Source organism: Carcharhinus amblyrhynchos, chromosome 30 (genome assembly GCF_965287045.1).
Source record: "Carcharhinus amblyrhynchos chromosome 30, sCarAmb.v2.hapA, whole genome shotgun sequence".
NCBI lineage: Eukaryota > Metazoa > Chordata > Chondrichthyes > Carcharhiniformes > Carcharhinidae > Carcharhinus > Carcharhinus amblyrhynchos.
In genome coordinates, this window is record NC_137353.1 from 3,127,093 (window position 1) to 3,140,245 (window position 13,153).

A 13,153-nucleotide genomic window follows, 5' to 3' on the forward strand; every position below is an offset into this window, starting at 1 on the left:
TTTAAGGGGAAGGATATCTGAGAGAATAATGGAGTTGTAATCTAATCGAGGGTTTGTTGGATCAAGATCTTGCCTGTATTTTGAGCTCCACCTGTTAAAGGCTCACTTTGTTTTGGCTTCATGGGACTTCTCCCTATCTCTGTGGCTCAGGTGACTGTTTGGCTGGAAGTGTGTACACGGCTGCCTGTTCCTGTGGATTTCCCTCTATCATGGAAAAGTTTGGTAACCGCTCTGTGCCTCACCGTCATTTGAGAGTGGTGACTTACCGTGTTGGGAAATACCCAGTTCAACCGATCCAAACTCTGTAGTGGAATGTGTTGAAACACCAGTGACTTATTCACTTAGTTGTGTGAAAATCAGTGGTTTCACTGAAGATTTCAAGAGGCAATTTAACCTGTGTTTTTAATTTGATTTGTTATTGTCACATGTATTAGTACGTAGTGAAAAGTATTATTTCTTGTGCGCTACACAGATAAAGTATTCCATACATTGAGAAGGAAAGGAGAGAGTGCAGAATGTAGTGTTACAGTCATAACTAGGGAAAGATCAACTTAATGTAAAGTATGATGGCAGCAGGGAAGAAGCTGTTCCTGAGTCGGTTGGTACATGATCTCAGACTTTTGTAGCTTTTTACCGACAGAAGAAGATGGAAGAGAAAATATCCAGGGCGCTTGGGGTCTTTAATTATGCTGGCTGCTTTGCCGAGGCAGCAGGACGTGTGGACAGAGTTAATGGATGGGAGGCTGGTTTGCATGATGGTTTGGGCTTCATTCATGACCGTTTTCGTGGTCTTGTACAGAGCAGGAGCCATACCAAGCTGTGATACAACCAGAAAGAATGCTTTCTATGACTCACCTGTAAAAGTTGGCGAGAGGTGTAGTGGGCATAATCAATCAGTGTCCCAAAAATCAGGCCATAGCTTTGATTCCCCTCTCTGATATCCATTGTATTTCTATGATTGTGGGGAGTACATTGCCCCTGTAGATGGTATCTTCCTTCAGCAGCAGTAGATAAGGAAGCCCAAAGCTAGCACTCCATGTTCACCCATGTGCTTAATGTGCATTCATTGTGTCTAATAAAAATATTAGGAAATAAAAATCAGTAAATATTATTCGGCAATAACATCACTGTACATTCTGGAAGTTTGACCTATAAATCCAACAAACAAATGAAAGAAGCTTTCTGACCGGAAAAAGAACGGCATTTTCCGAAAGATGACCAGAATCAGAAGCTGGATTGTCCTTCACAGTTCCAACATTAACACGAGCACTCATTCTGTAAAGGGTAAGATTTTAACTTTGAAAGCTTCCAGTCATTTGAGGAAAGCTGTAATTCACAAAGAACAGACTGAAGTGATTGAATATCTGACTTGATATTGAACCTTACAACACCAGGTCGAGGTCCCTCAGCCCCCAGAAGGTGTGCTTTAGACCAACTGTATACTGGAATTCTTAATACAAGAGCATTACCTGGGATGCAAAGGCATTTTCCTGTTGAATCCGATTTCTTTCCAGGCACTGTTCACATTAGGATCACAGAACCATAGAATCCCTACAGTGTGGAAGAGGCCATTCAGCCCATCGAGTTTGCTCTGACTATCTGACAGAGTATTTTAACCAGGCCATCTTTTCCTCCAATCTATCCCTGTAAGGCCACACATTTACCCTGGCCAATCTGTCTAACCTGGACATCTTTGGCATGTGGGAGGAAACGCACGCAGGCACGGGGACAGTGATTATTCCCCTTAGTGAACTTTATCCAGTTTTGACAATGATACAAATATCCAAAGCTGACTCTCTTGCCAGCCAATACCAACATGAAGTTATTTACAACCCAGACATAACCCTAGCTGTTCGTGTTCCACAGATGATATTTCAGACACCCGAGTATGAAGTTGGATGCTTTGGATTTCATCAGGTGTGTGGGATTTTGGTGAATTTAGAGAAGTTGGCAGGAGTGTTGGAAAGCACAGCAGCTATAATTGGTAATAAGAATTTTATTTTTACGTAATCGGTTATGATCTGGATCATGCTGCCTGAAATGTTGACCTCAGCTGAGTCAATAGGAATTTTTAAAAGGGAAGTGGACAAATACTTAGACAGGGGAACTTTGCAAGACTGTGGGGAAAGAGTGAGTGAGACTAATTGGGCAGCCCTTTCAAAGGGCTAGTACAGACGTAGTAGGCCAAATGGTCATCTCCTGTGCTGTAAGATTCCACGTATGTTTCACCAGATATTTACTGACTTAATTTTAACTGAGTTAAGTGGCATACATAAGAACATAAGAACATAAGAAATAGGAGCAGGAGTAGGCCATCTAGCCCTTCGAGCCTGCCCCGCCATTCAATAAGATCATGGCTGATCTGTTGTGGCTCAGTTCCACTTTCCCGCCCTCTCCCCATAACCCTTAATCCCCTCTCTTATCAAGAACCCATCAACCCGCTTCTTAAAAATATTTAGCGAGGCAGCCTCCACCACTTCAACGGGCAGAGAATTCCAGAGATTCACCACCCTTTGAGTGAAGAAGTTCCTCCTCAACTCCGTTCTAAACCGCCTCCCCTTTATCTTGAGGCTGTGCCCCCTAGTCCTACTGTCTTTTTTGAGCGGGAAGAGTCTCTCCACCTCTATCCTATCCATCCCATTCATCATCTTATACGTCTCAATGAGATCTCCCCTCATTCTTCTAAACTCTAACGAGTACAAGCCTAGTTTATTCAGCCTCTCCTCATAGCTCAATCCCCTCAACTCCGGTATCAGCCTAGTAAACCTCCTCTGCACTCCCTCCAGGGCCAAAATATCCTTGCGCAGGTGCGGCGCCCAAAACTGCACACAGTACTCCAGCTGCGGCCTCACCAATGCCCTATACAGCTGCAGCAAGACCTCCCTACTTTTATATTCAATCCCCCTCGCTATGAAGGCCAGCATCCCATTCGCCTTCCTGACCACCTGCTGCACCTGCAAGCTGGGTTTTTGCGACTCATGCACAAGGACCCCGAGGTCCCTCTGCACCGTCGCCTGCTGCAGTTTTTTGCCATGTAAGTAATAGTCCTTCCTACCATTCTTCCTACCAAAGTGGACCACCTCACACTTGCCAACATTAAATTCCATTTGCCAGTTCCTGGCCCATTCGCCCAGCCTATCTAGATCCTTCTGCAGACTCTCCACACCCTCCGCACAATTTGCCTTTCCCCCAATCTTGGTGTCATCAGCAAATTTCGACACCCTGCACTCGGTTCCCTCCTCCAGATCATCTATATAAATGGTAAATAGCTGAGGCCCCAGCACCGACCCCTGGGGCACCCCACTAGTCACCAACCGCCAATCCGAATAGCACCCATTGACCCCCACTCTCTGCCTCCTATTTGACAACCAATCCTCTATCCACGCTAACACCCTACCCCCAACTCCATGCCCCCTGACCTTCTGCAATAACCTCTTGTGAGGTACCTTGTCAAACACCTTCTGAAAATCCAGAAAGACCACATCCACCGGCTCTCCTCTATCCACTGCCCTAGACACATCCTCATAGAACTCCAGTAAATTTGTCAGACACGACTTCCCTTTAATGAAACCGTGTTGCGTCCGCTTTTTGAAGGAACTTTATCTCTCATTTCTATTTCCTTTTACTACTTGTAATTTCTGACTCCCTTTCAATGTGTCAGCTCAATATTCCCCGCTACTTATCAAATCCTAGATTTCTACAGAGTGGCTGGAGGTTTTTGAAACAGACTTTGGAAACCGTTCTAGATCCAGTTTGTTTAAGCTGCTTAAACCATCTCTCCAAAAGTCTACCCGTTGCTACAAAAGCACTTAAACTGATCTTATTCCTGTCTGAAGCACTTGTTATGTTTAGAATCCTGATGCTACCCTAACCCCTGTACATTATTTCTAGGTACCTCTTGTTTAGTGTTACTTATTTTGTTTGTCTTGATTAGACAAAAGTATTTGTAATGCCCCCATCAGCTTCAACATTTAATTGAAATATACTTTTGGTCTGTACAATTTATAAGCTCTCAGTGGGTCTACAGAATTTTTCCATCTATTTCAAGTTCGTATAAAGATACAAAAGTCTCAGGTCACTTACCAACCAACTCAAGAACAGCTTCTTCCCTGCTGCCATCAGACTTTTGAATGGACTTAGCTTGCATTAAGTTGATCTTTCTCTACATCCTAGCTATGACTGTAGCACTACGTTCTGCACTGTCTCCTATCCTTCTCTGATTTGTATGATTTGTCTGTATCGTGTGCAAGAAACAATACTTTTCACTGTATGTTAATGTATGTGACAATAAATCAAATCAAAAAAGGTTCTGTAGGTTTTCAGTATATGTTTGTGTGTAAAATGTGTCACAGCTCCTGAATCATCAGGATTACTTTATTACAAAATAATTCAAAAGAACCTTGATTTGATTTATTATTGTCACATGTGAAAAGTACAGTTTTTGCACACTGTACAGACAAAGCATACCGTTCATAGAGAAGGAAATGAGAGATTGCAGAATGTAGTGTTACAGTCACAGCTAGGGTGTAGAGAAAGATCAACTTAATGCAAGGTAGGTCCATTCAAATATCTGACTAGCAGGGAAGATGCTGTTCTTGAGTCGGTTATTACGTGAATTCAGACTATTGTATTTTGTTCCTGATGGACTGGAATACAAAAAGCACAATTTTGTATAAGCAACAAAAGGTGTAAAACTTTCAGGGCTAATTTTCCAACTTTGCATTCCTGGCAGGATTGCTGCAGAGGGCATCCCGTTGAGAAATCAGGATGAGTGAATGAACACAATCTTCAGATAATTGACTTCATAGTGGAATTCCCAGCTACTTACTCAGTCTGCAAAGTTAAACAAGTTTACTCCACCTCTGCTTAATCCTCTTACCTCTGCTCCCTCGTTTTCTCCTCTGCCTCTTCCCGTTTTTGGTTTTTTAACTTGAATTTTTTTAACCTAAATTTTACTTTTTTCCACTGTTGAATCTGTTTCAGGAGTGGGAACCAGTTTAAAAAGATGCTTTTTTTTCTCTTAAACCTGGCATCAAAGTGCAGAGTTTTTCAGCCAGTTGAGAATTGAGATAAAGTTCGACACCGTTGCGCCCATGGCTGGGTCAGTCTTTGATACATCAGCATAGCTTTAACTTCGCTGCTTTGCCATTCATCATCGTGCCGCTTCTCTCCTCATCATGACCCTTGGATAAGGCAGAAAGCAGCTAGTGTCCTTCTGTATCTGTGGAGAATAGAAATAAGGGGAGACCATTCGGCCCTTTGAACCTCTTCTGGCATTCAGTCAGAGCAGTGGTGGGAACCTGCAGCCGGGGTGCCCCGTGCGATCCATCTGGGATCTGAGTGCGGCCGGCGAAACATTTTGTTGGCTGTTGTCCGTGCGCAGGATGTCACATTCCACTGATTCCTGTCTGCAGAGCTTTTTCCTATCCGTGTGACTGAAGTGATTTGAACACTTGAGCCATCTATTTTCAGTCTGCTGGTTTTGTTTGCACAGAATGCTGTAACAATCCTCAGTCTCCCTTCAGGGAAAAAAATACAAAAGTTAGAGGTCAGGTTCTTACCTGCTGCCATCAGACTTCTGAATGGACCTACCTCACATTAAATTGCTCTTTCTCTACATCCTAGCTGTGAGTGTAACACTACTTTCTGCACTCTCCTTCTCTATGAACGGTATGCTTTGTATAGTGTGTAAGGAACAATATTTTTCACAATATACATTTGACAATAATAAATCAGAGTTAAACTTGTAGCATTTTTACTGATGAGTAAAACACTGCTGTAATGGAGAGCAGATTCTCTGCAGCTTTGCTCTGATACAGTGCTGTTCTTGACCATTCTGCCACAGTTTTACTGTTAAGGGGTTGGCCTGTGATATTTCCTGCTTCCTTTGTTGTGAGAGTAATGAGTGCTTCTGGCAATCGAGGCTGTCTCGCTGTGAGTCGCATTGTGGCACCACCTGATTTAAGGAGCTGGCTCCACCTCCTCAGCTGAATGGTTTAATTTTTAACGTAATGTCTGATCCTCCTATTCCTTGGACATGCTTGCCGCATAACAGAGGCCGTGTGGCTGCTGTAGAGAGTGTTTTATTAGCAGATGGGTACAGGAAGGATGGTGTCTTAGACTCGGGGAAGTCAGTTTCTACAGGAGATTACAGTATCGCCTCATCTTGAAGAATGCCGATGAGAGAGACCATGAGAATCATACATTGTATCGGAAATATTAACAGTCCAACAAGAAATGGCAATTCTTGGCAATGGTAAATTGTCTTATTAATTTTTCTCTTGGAGATGACCTTGCCGTGGTTTAAAGTGCGGTGTGATTGAAATGATGTTTTGGTGCTAAAGCAATTGCCTTGTTTTTCTGCTGACTTCCTGAAATCTGAGCAGGTGTGTGTGTGTGAGAGAGAGAGAGCTGCCAGAAAATGTGCTCAGAAATTGACCAAAAAGGCAAAGCTTGCTGTCGGGCAGAGAGTATTATTGTCAACTGTAAACCTGGGTTCTAAATGGAACTACTTAATTGGAAAAGGGCTAACTTCTGTGTGTGTGTGTGTGTGTGTGTGTGTGTGTGTGTGTGGGGCGGGGTGGGTGGGTTTGTGCTGGAAGGCAAGGTAAAGTGGAATCAAAGTTTGATAGGAGAAAATGTAACAGAACAATAGAACTACACCAGGGCCCGGGTGAGATGTGATTTAGAGATGATGAATCGAATAAAAAGGAGGAGGGGGGGGACAATGTACGCCAGGTAAATTCTTCGAGAACTAGGTTAGAGAACCCAAAGCTTGTCCACCGGTGTGTGATTAGTAAGATGGTGAGTGGCAGGAAGGGGCCCATTAGGATGAAAGTAATATCTGCTTGAAAACAGGGAGCCAGGCTAGAATATTTGATAAGCATTTAGTATTGGCCTTTACACAGGAGAAAGACTCTGACAAAGTATTGTAGAGACAGTAAAAAGTCTGACAACACCAGGTTTTAGTCCAACCTATTTATTTGATAATATACTCACTAGCTTTCGGGGTTACCCCCTTCGTCAGGTGAATGGAGAGTTCTGGCCTCAGACAGAACATATAAAGCACAGACAGTTTAGAGATTACTGATTAAAATGCGAATCCTTACAGTTAGGTGTAAGGATTCGCATTTTAATCAGTAATCTCTAAACTGTCTGTGCTTTATATGTTCTGTCTGAGGCCAGAACTCTCCATTCACCTGACGAAGGGGGTAACCCCGAAAGCTAGTGAGTATATTATCAAATAAATAGGTTGGACTAAAACCTGGTGTTGTCAGACTTTTTACTGTGTTTACGCCAGTCCAACGCCGGCTTACCCACATCAAAAGTATTGTAGATGCAGAGATGGATGAGGTACTGGATGGGGTGGAAGTTGATGGGCAGGATGTAGTGGAGAGGTTGGCAGTGCTGAGAGTAGGTAATTTGCCTGGTTTGAGTGGCCTGCACCCCAGGTTGCTAATTTGGCTCACCTAGATATAGCTGATTGAGAGGATTGGAGAGTGACAAATGTTTACAGTCTTGTTCGTGAAAGGATGGAAGGACACTCCCAGTAACTACAAATCAGTTAGTTTGATGTCAACAGTAGATAAGATTTTAGAATCAAAGTCAGGTTAAAACTGAAAAGGCATTTGGAGAGATTTGAATAAAAGGATTAGCTGGCACAGATTCACAAATGGCAGGTAGAGATTGCCAGATATTTTAGTGACCGTATTGCAGAGGTTGTTTATATCAGCGGCAAGAAAAACCTTTTTTACACCACACGTGGAAATGAGGTGGAACACTCTGCTTGCCACAGCGGTGGAAATGGAGACAGCCAATGATTTCCAAAGGAAATTGAATGGACACTCGTGAGAAATAAAGTTGCCAGGCTCAGGGAGATAGAACGGGAAATGGGACTGAGTGGGATTGCATGGAGGCTTGGATTCAATAGGTTGAATGGCCTCCTTTGTGTCTGAATGCTTTCTACCCGGAGTCTGTGTGTTGGTGTTTCAATATTCCGGTCAAATCAATTGGACAATGAGCAGAAAATATTGGAAAAGCTCAACAGGTCAGGCAGTGTCCATGGAGAGAAACTGAGTTAATGGCCAGGATTCTCCAGTCCCGTGTCTCTCCCCCTGCGCACACACGCGCACGCACACACGCACACACACAGTGAGAACAGAAAATCTGGAACTCTGCTCAAACTCCATCCACAGCGGCGAGTCCAGAGAATCCCAGTCAGAGTTTGAGGTTGGGGGGTTCCCAGAATGCATCGACTTGCATTTGTCACTGCACCAGTAAGAACAGTGAGGAAAACAACAGTACCCACTGTTCCTCCTGGCTCCCGGAGCTCGTACTTCTGTCTTGTTAATACAAAAATCTGAGGTCACGTATCAACCAACTCAAGAACAGCTTCTTCCCTGCTGCTGTCAGACTTTTGAATGGACCTACCCCACATTTTGATCTTTCGCTACACCCTAGCTATGACTGTAACACTACGTGCTGCGCACTCTCGTTTCCTTCTCTGTGAACGGTATGCTTTGTCTGTATAGCGCACAAGAGACAATACTTTTCACTGTATGTTAATACATATGACAATAATAAATCGAATCAAAAACATCATAATAAAGTTCAGCTGCGGCTGCTCCTGCAGTGGGAGAGTAGTCGATGACTGGCACCTTCTAACATTCAGACTATACACTGAGGAATATACTAAACTTTGGAGCAGCCACCACAGAGTCCCAATGGGGAAAGATCAGTGTGTAAGGTCTTCCAGCTGCAGTACACTGCGGGGCTGGAACACCCCCGAGGGCTGTATAAATATTGTCAATAAAAGCTGCAATTGTTCAGGCATCTTAGAGAGTTTTGTACTGGATTCAAAGAACTGATTTCACATCATGTTAAGTATAAGTTGTTACGTAACACACCTTTCAAACACTTTACGGATAAAGCATATCTTTGGGGAAAAAATTTAGTGCCTTAAGCCCTTGCATTTCTGACACCACTGCAGAGACTTCAGCACTGAGGAAGTGCTGTGCTGCCAGAGGTGGTGTTTCTCACGGGCAGCAAGTTATCAGGTTGTTTTACCTCTTTGTTTCTGGAAGTGTGCTGTGGGAGAATTATCTGTATGTTCCCGTAAGGGTTTAAAAAGTTAAAGTTTGTTTATTAGCCACAAGTAAAGCTTACATTTAGTGAAGTTACTATGAAATTCCCCTAGTCACCACACCATGCTGTTTGGGTGAATGCACCTAACCAGCACGACTTTCAGATTGTGAGAGGAAACCGAAGCACCCGGAGGAAACCCACGCAGGCACGGGGAGAATGTGCAAACTCCACACACAGTGACCCAAGCCGAGAATCGAATCCATGTCCCTGGCACTGTGCCACCCCAGTAACTGTAGCTTAAGATCAAAATAACTAATTTGCTGTGAAACGCATTAAAACATTCTCAGGATGTCAAGGAAAACCCCATGCAGGCTTGGGGAGAATGAGCAAACTCCACACAGACAGTCACCCAAGGCTGGAATCAAACCCGGGTCCCTGATGCTGCGTGGCGGCAGCTGATCAGAAGCATTTAGAAGGCTTGATACAAATAATAGGAAGTGGGTATAAGGAAATAGGGCAGGATGGGGTGCAGTGATTGGAATCAGAGCAGGTGTATGTGGAATACAAATACTAGCATGGATTGTTTGGGCCAGATGACCATTATATCTGCTGTAAACATCATAATTCTATATAGTTAGAGAAAGAAGCAGGGAAGTGTAAGGGTACAGATAATGAGGTCTTTAATCTTAGCCGTGCTGATAGATAAGAAGAGACTGGATTTTTCACTCGGGTTATTGAATAGATCAGGAAATGACTGATGTTTGGTCTGTGCGCTGGTTAGTCTGCCACTGGATAATTAAACAATTCTGGGCAGTGTGTTCCAGGAAGGATGATGGGAAAGATGAGAGTTTACTCAAGAGTTGGAAGCTGTACTTGAAACAAAAAAACTGGGACTTTTCACAAGAACAAGAAAAGGATCATCTAATAATAAATGTTAATGTTTTGAACAAATGTTGAGTCTAAATAGTAAGAGTATTTACAGTCCTTGTGTATTGGAGGCAGACTGAGGGCTTTTCAGGATGAATATAGAGAAGCAGTTCAGGAATATTTTTCATGTAGGATTATTAAAGCTTAGAAATAGCTCATGATGTGAACTCAAACGTACGCTGATTGGAATTGGGTGCTGATTTGATGTAAAGGGGTGTGTGAGTTTGGAAATGAAACGGGATTGATGTACAACACCAGGTGCAAGTGTTAGAGCTGTATGGCCTCTTGTGGTGGACTTTGATTGTATGAACACTTTCTTGCGAGTTAAACGATATGTTGTATTGGAACATTAGCTGTTCTGTTTGTGTTCAGATTTCGAGATGATAAAATCTCACATTGTTTCATTTGAGAAATGTTGGATCATCCTTAAAAGGATAAGAACTGAACCATCTGCTGTCCTTGTTCCCCATCAGAAAGAACAAAAATAGTGAGTGGCACAGTGGCAAAGTAGTTAGCACTGCACTGCTGCCTTGCAGTGCCGGGGAGCCAGGTTCAATTCCGTGCTTCCCGTGTCCACCAGGTTCTCCAGTTTCCTCCCACACTCCAAAGATACGTGTGTGGGTTAGGTTGATTGGCCATGTCAGGATGAGTAGGAAGGTAAATACATGGGCTTGTGGGGATAGGGCCTGGGTGTGGGATTGTTGTCAGTGCAGGATTGATGGGCTGAATGGCCTCCTGTTGTACTGTAGGGTTTCTATGATGGATTTTATTTGCTGAATGAGCTGCGGACGCACGCTTTCTCCTGTTGTATTCTGGTTTCAGGCTGTCAAATCTAAAAAAGGAAACCATTCTCCACCTCGGGGGTGGTGGGGGTACAGTTTTAAAAATAAGGCGCCCCACAATTTAACTTTTAATTCCAGGTGCAGGCTAAACTATCAAAAATAACTCGCAGCTGAAAGTCATTGAGGAGGCTGTGGGTGACTTTGATGTTTATGGGACTTTCAGACCTTTTTGCAGGTGACAGGTGTTGGCCACTGTGAGAGAGTCATTGGATAATGCTTCCAAAAACCTGACCCAGTCACTGAGAGCAGTAAGCAGCCTTCTCCTGTGTGACTCTGAGAAAGGGGAATTCCTTGCTTTGACCCTCTCCACTAATTGGTGAAAACATCTCCATCAGAGAACGCAATAGCGCAGCCATTTGGCCCATCCCATCGAGCTTGCACCGGCTCTCTGAGCTGTCCAATTAATCTTTCTGACCCGCTTCCCCCCACCCCCCGATCCCGCTTCTCCCCCCCCAATCCCGGGATATAAAATTCCATTTTGAAAGTAACAGTTAAACCTTTCGGTTTTGCCTTTTGTGGCGATACCTTCCAAATCATAACCTGTTGCTGAACTATAATAAAATCCCCTCATCAGTCACTCCTGCTTTTTGTTATTCATTCCTAAATTCTTGCTGCCTGGGTTAGTTAGTTATTAGAGTGAAATTTACCTGCAGAGTATAAACTGATGTGGTATTTTAGTAGGAGGGTTATGTTATATGCAAATCACTGTACTTCAGTGTGTATAACTAGTTTGCTGTAGTTCTGGTATTTATTTGCCTGCTGGTACTTCCACTTTTACTCGTTTTGGAAACCTGTTTCAGGCGTAAGAATTTTAGAATGAACAGCTCGTGATCACAGTTTTCGAACTTTTCCGCCTTCCCCCAATCAAACCGTATTTGCATTAATCTCAGAATGTAACTTTCCTGATTGTTCCCAGTTTATCTTATTTGCAATCTCCTCCTCTATTTATCTTCAGCCAGATAAAAACCCCAAACAAGTTGCTGTCAGTGATGGACCGAGACAGAAGTTGAGGTACTTTGACCGTGAAGCAGTGGAACAGAAGCAGTGATGCTGGAAGGGATGAGTGAAGGGAGATATAGTCTGAAGAGGCAGAAAGCAAGATGGAGTGATAACGTCCTGGTATTAACCAGACTTGAATTTCCACGAGGACATCGAGAGTGACAGGAGGAGAGTTCATGGTGCCACAGAAACAGCCCCCCCACTAAATTATCTGCACCATCACGCAAGCAATCAAAAATTGCTTTGCTTTGATTCAAGCAGATTAATGAAAGTGAAATGGGGGAAGAAATATTAGAGAGATTTCTGACCTGAGCAGCATGTGTTGATGTTGCAACTCACGGTTTGGTAAGAGGATTGGAGAGGTTACGGTGAGTTGGCCATTTTAGTTAATGTTTTGGAGTTCTGCTCCACTGGATCCGGTAGAATGTTGTCCCAGTTGTCTTTGGAACAAACTGAAAACTTGCACTTTGTGACATGAGAACAGATGCAAGATACAAGGAAGGTTTTTAAAAAGGCATGATTTCTGTAGTTCCCATCTTCGGTGATGTCATTGTTGCCCACTTGATGGGAAATGTCCTTTTATTGTTAAGTGGCTTAAATGGGGTTGTTTGTGTTTACTCCGGGATTAGTTTCGATCCTGCATTGTTAGGACGGTCATGTGTTTTTGGACAGTTTTTTTTTGTTTTCAGTTTGGAGTTGCAAGTTCCAGTTTTTAGCAAGTTAAAAAGAAGTGTTTTCCCTAATGTCAGGGGGATCAGCAGGATAAATGAGGGTTATAGGAATAGGGCATGGGTGGGATTGTGGCCGGTACAGACTCAGCAGGGTGAATGGCTGCCTCCTGTACTGTAGAGATTCTATAATTGTAAATCGCATGTTGAAGACAGTGCAATATGAGTGGGCTCTGAAAATGCACGACATTGCAACAGGTGCAGCCCATTGTTTTTAAGACTGGGCAAACAATTCGGGACGATGGATCACTGGGAGTTTCTCACTGTCGGTTTGAGCGCTGATGTAAACCTACGTCCTTCCTTTGGTCTGAATTTGTCATTTCTGTGTTCAGCATTGCACAGTGTGTATATTATTGGGATTAAGTACACAGATATCAGAATTTGCATTTGGATTGTAACAAGCCTCTTACATAATTGATTTGCATGAGGAATGTGACAGCTATCCTTTAGCACACAGTCAACACGGACTGGCGATTGGAGTTTAGAACGTTAAACCGCATTACATACAAAATGTCCCACACTGGGAGCATTGTACACATTAAAAGCAGCTTTTTAAAAATTCATTAGTAGGAC

At 43.3% G+C, this 13,153-nt stretch overlaps 1 protein-coding gene across 2 annotated transcripts in view; it reads left to right on the plus strand.

Annotated features, from left to right (window-relative positions):
- The window catches only part of LOC145360053 (NAD kinase-like), an 86,060-nt gene that overhangs the window by 53,024 nt on the left and 19,883 nt on the right, over positions 1–13,153 (plus strand). Inside the window, exon 1 of one of the 2 annotated variants that reach the window (XM_080214967.1) lies at positions 6,023–6,256. The exons of the other annotated variant lie outside the window; for it this stretch is intronic. Within the exon in view, the coding sequence (XP_080071093.1) occupies positions 6,174–6,256 (83 nt within the window). The 5' untranslated portion in view covers positions 6,023–6,173. Of the gene's footprint in view, positions 1–6,022; positions 6,257–13,153 lie in introns of those variants that run through there. 2 annotated transcript variants of the gene reach the window in all.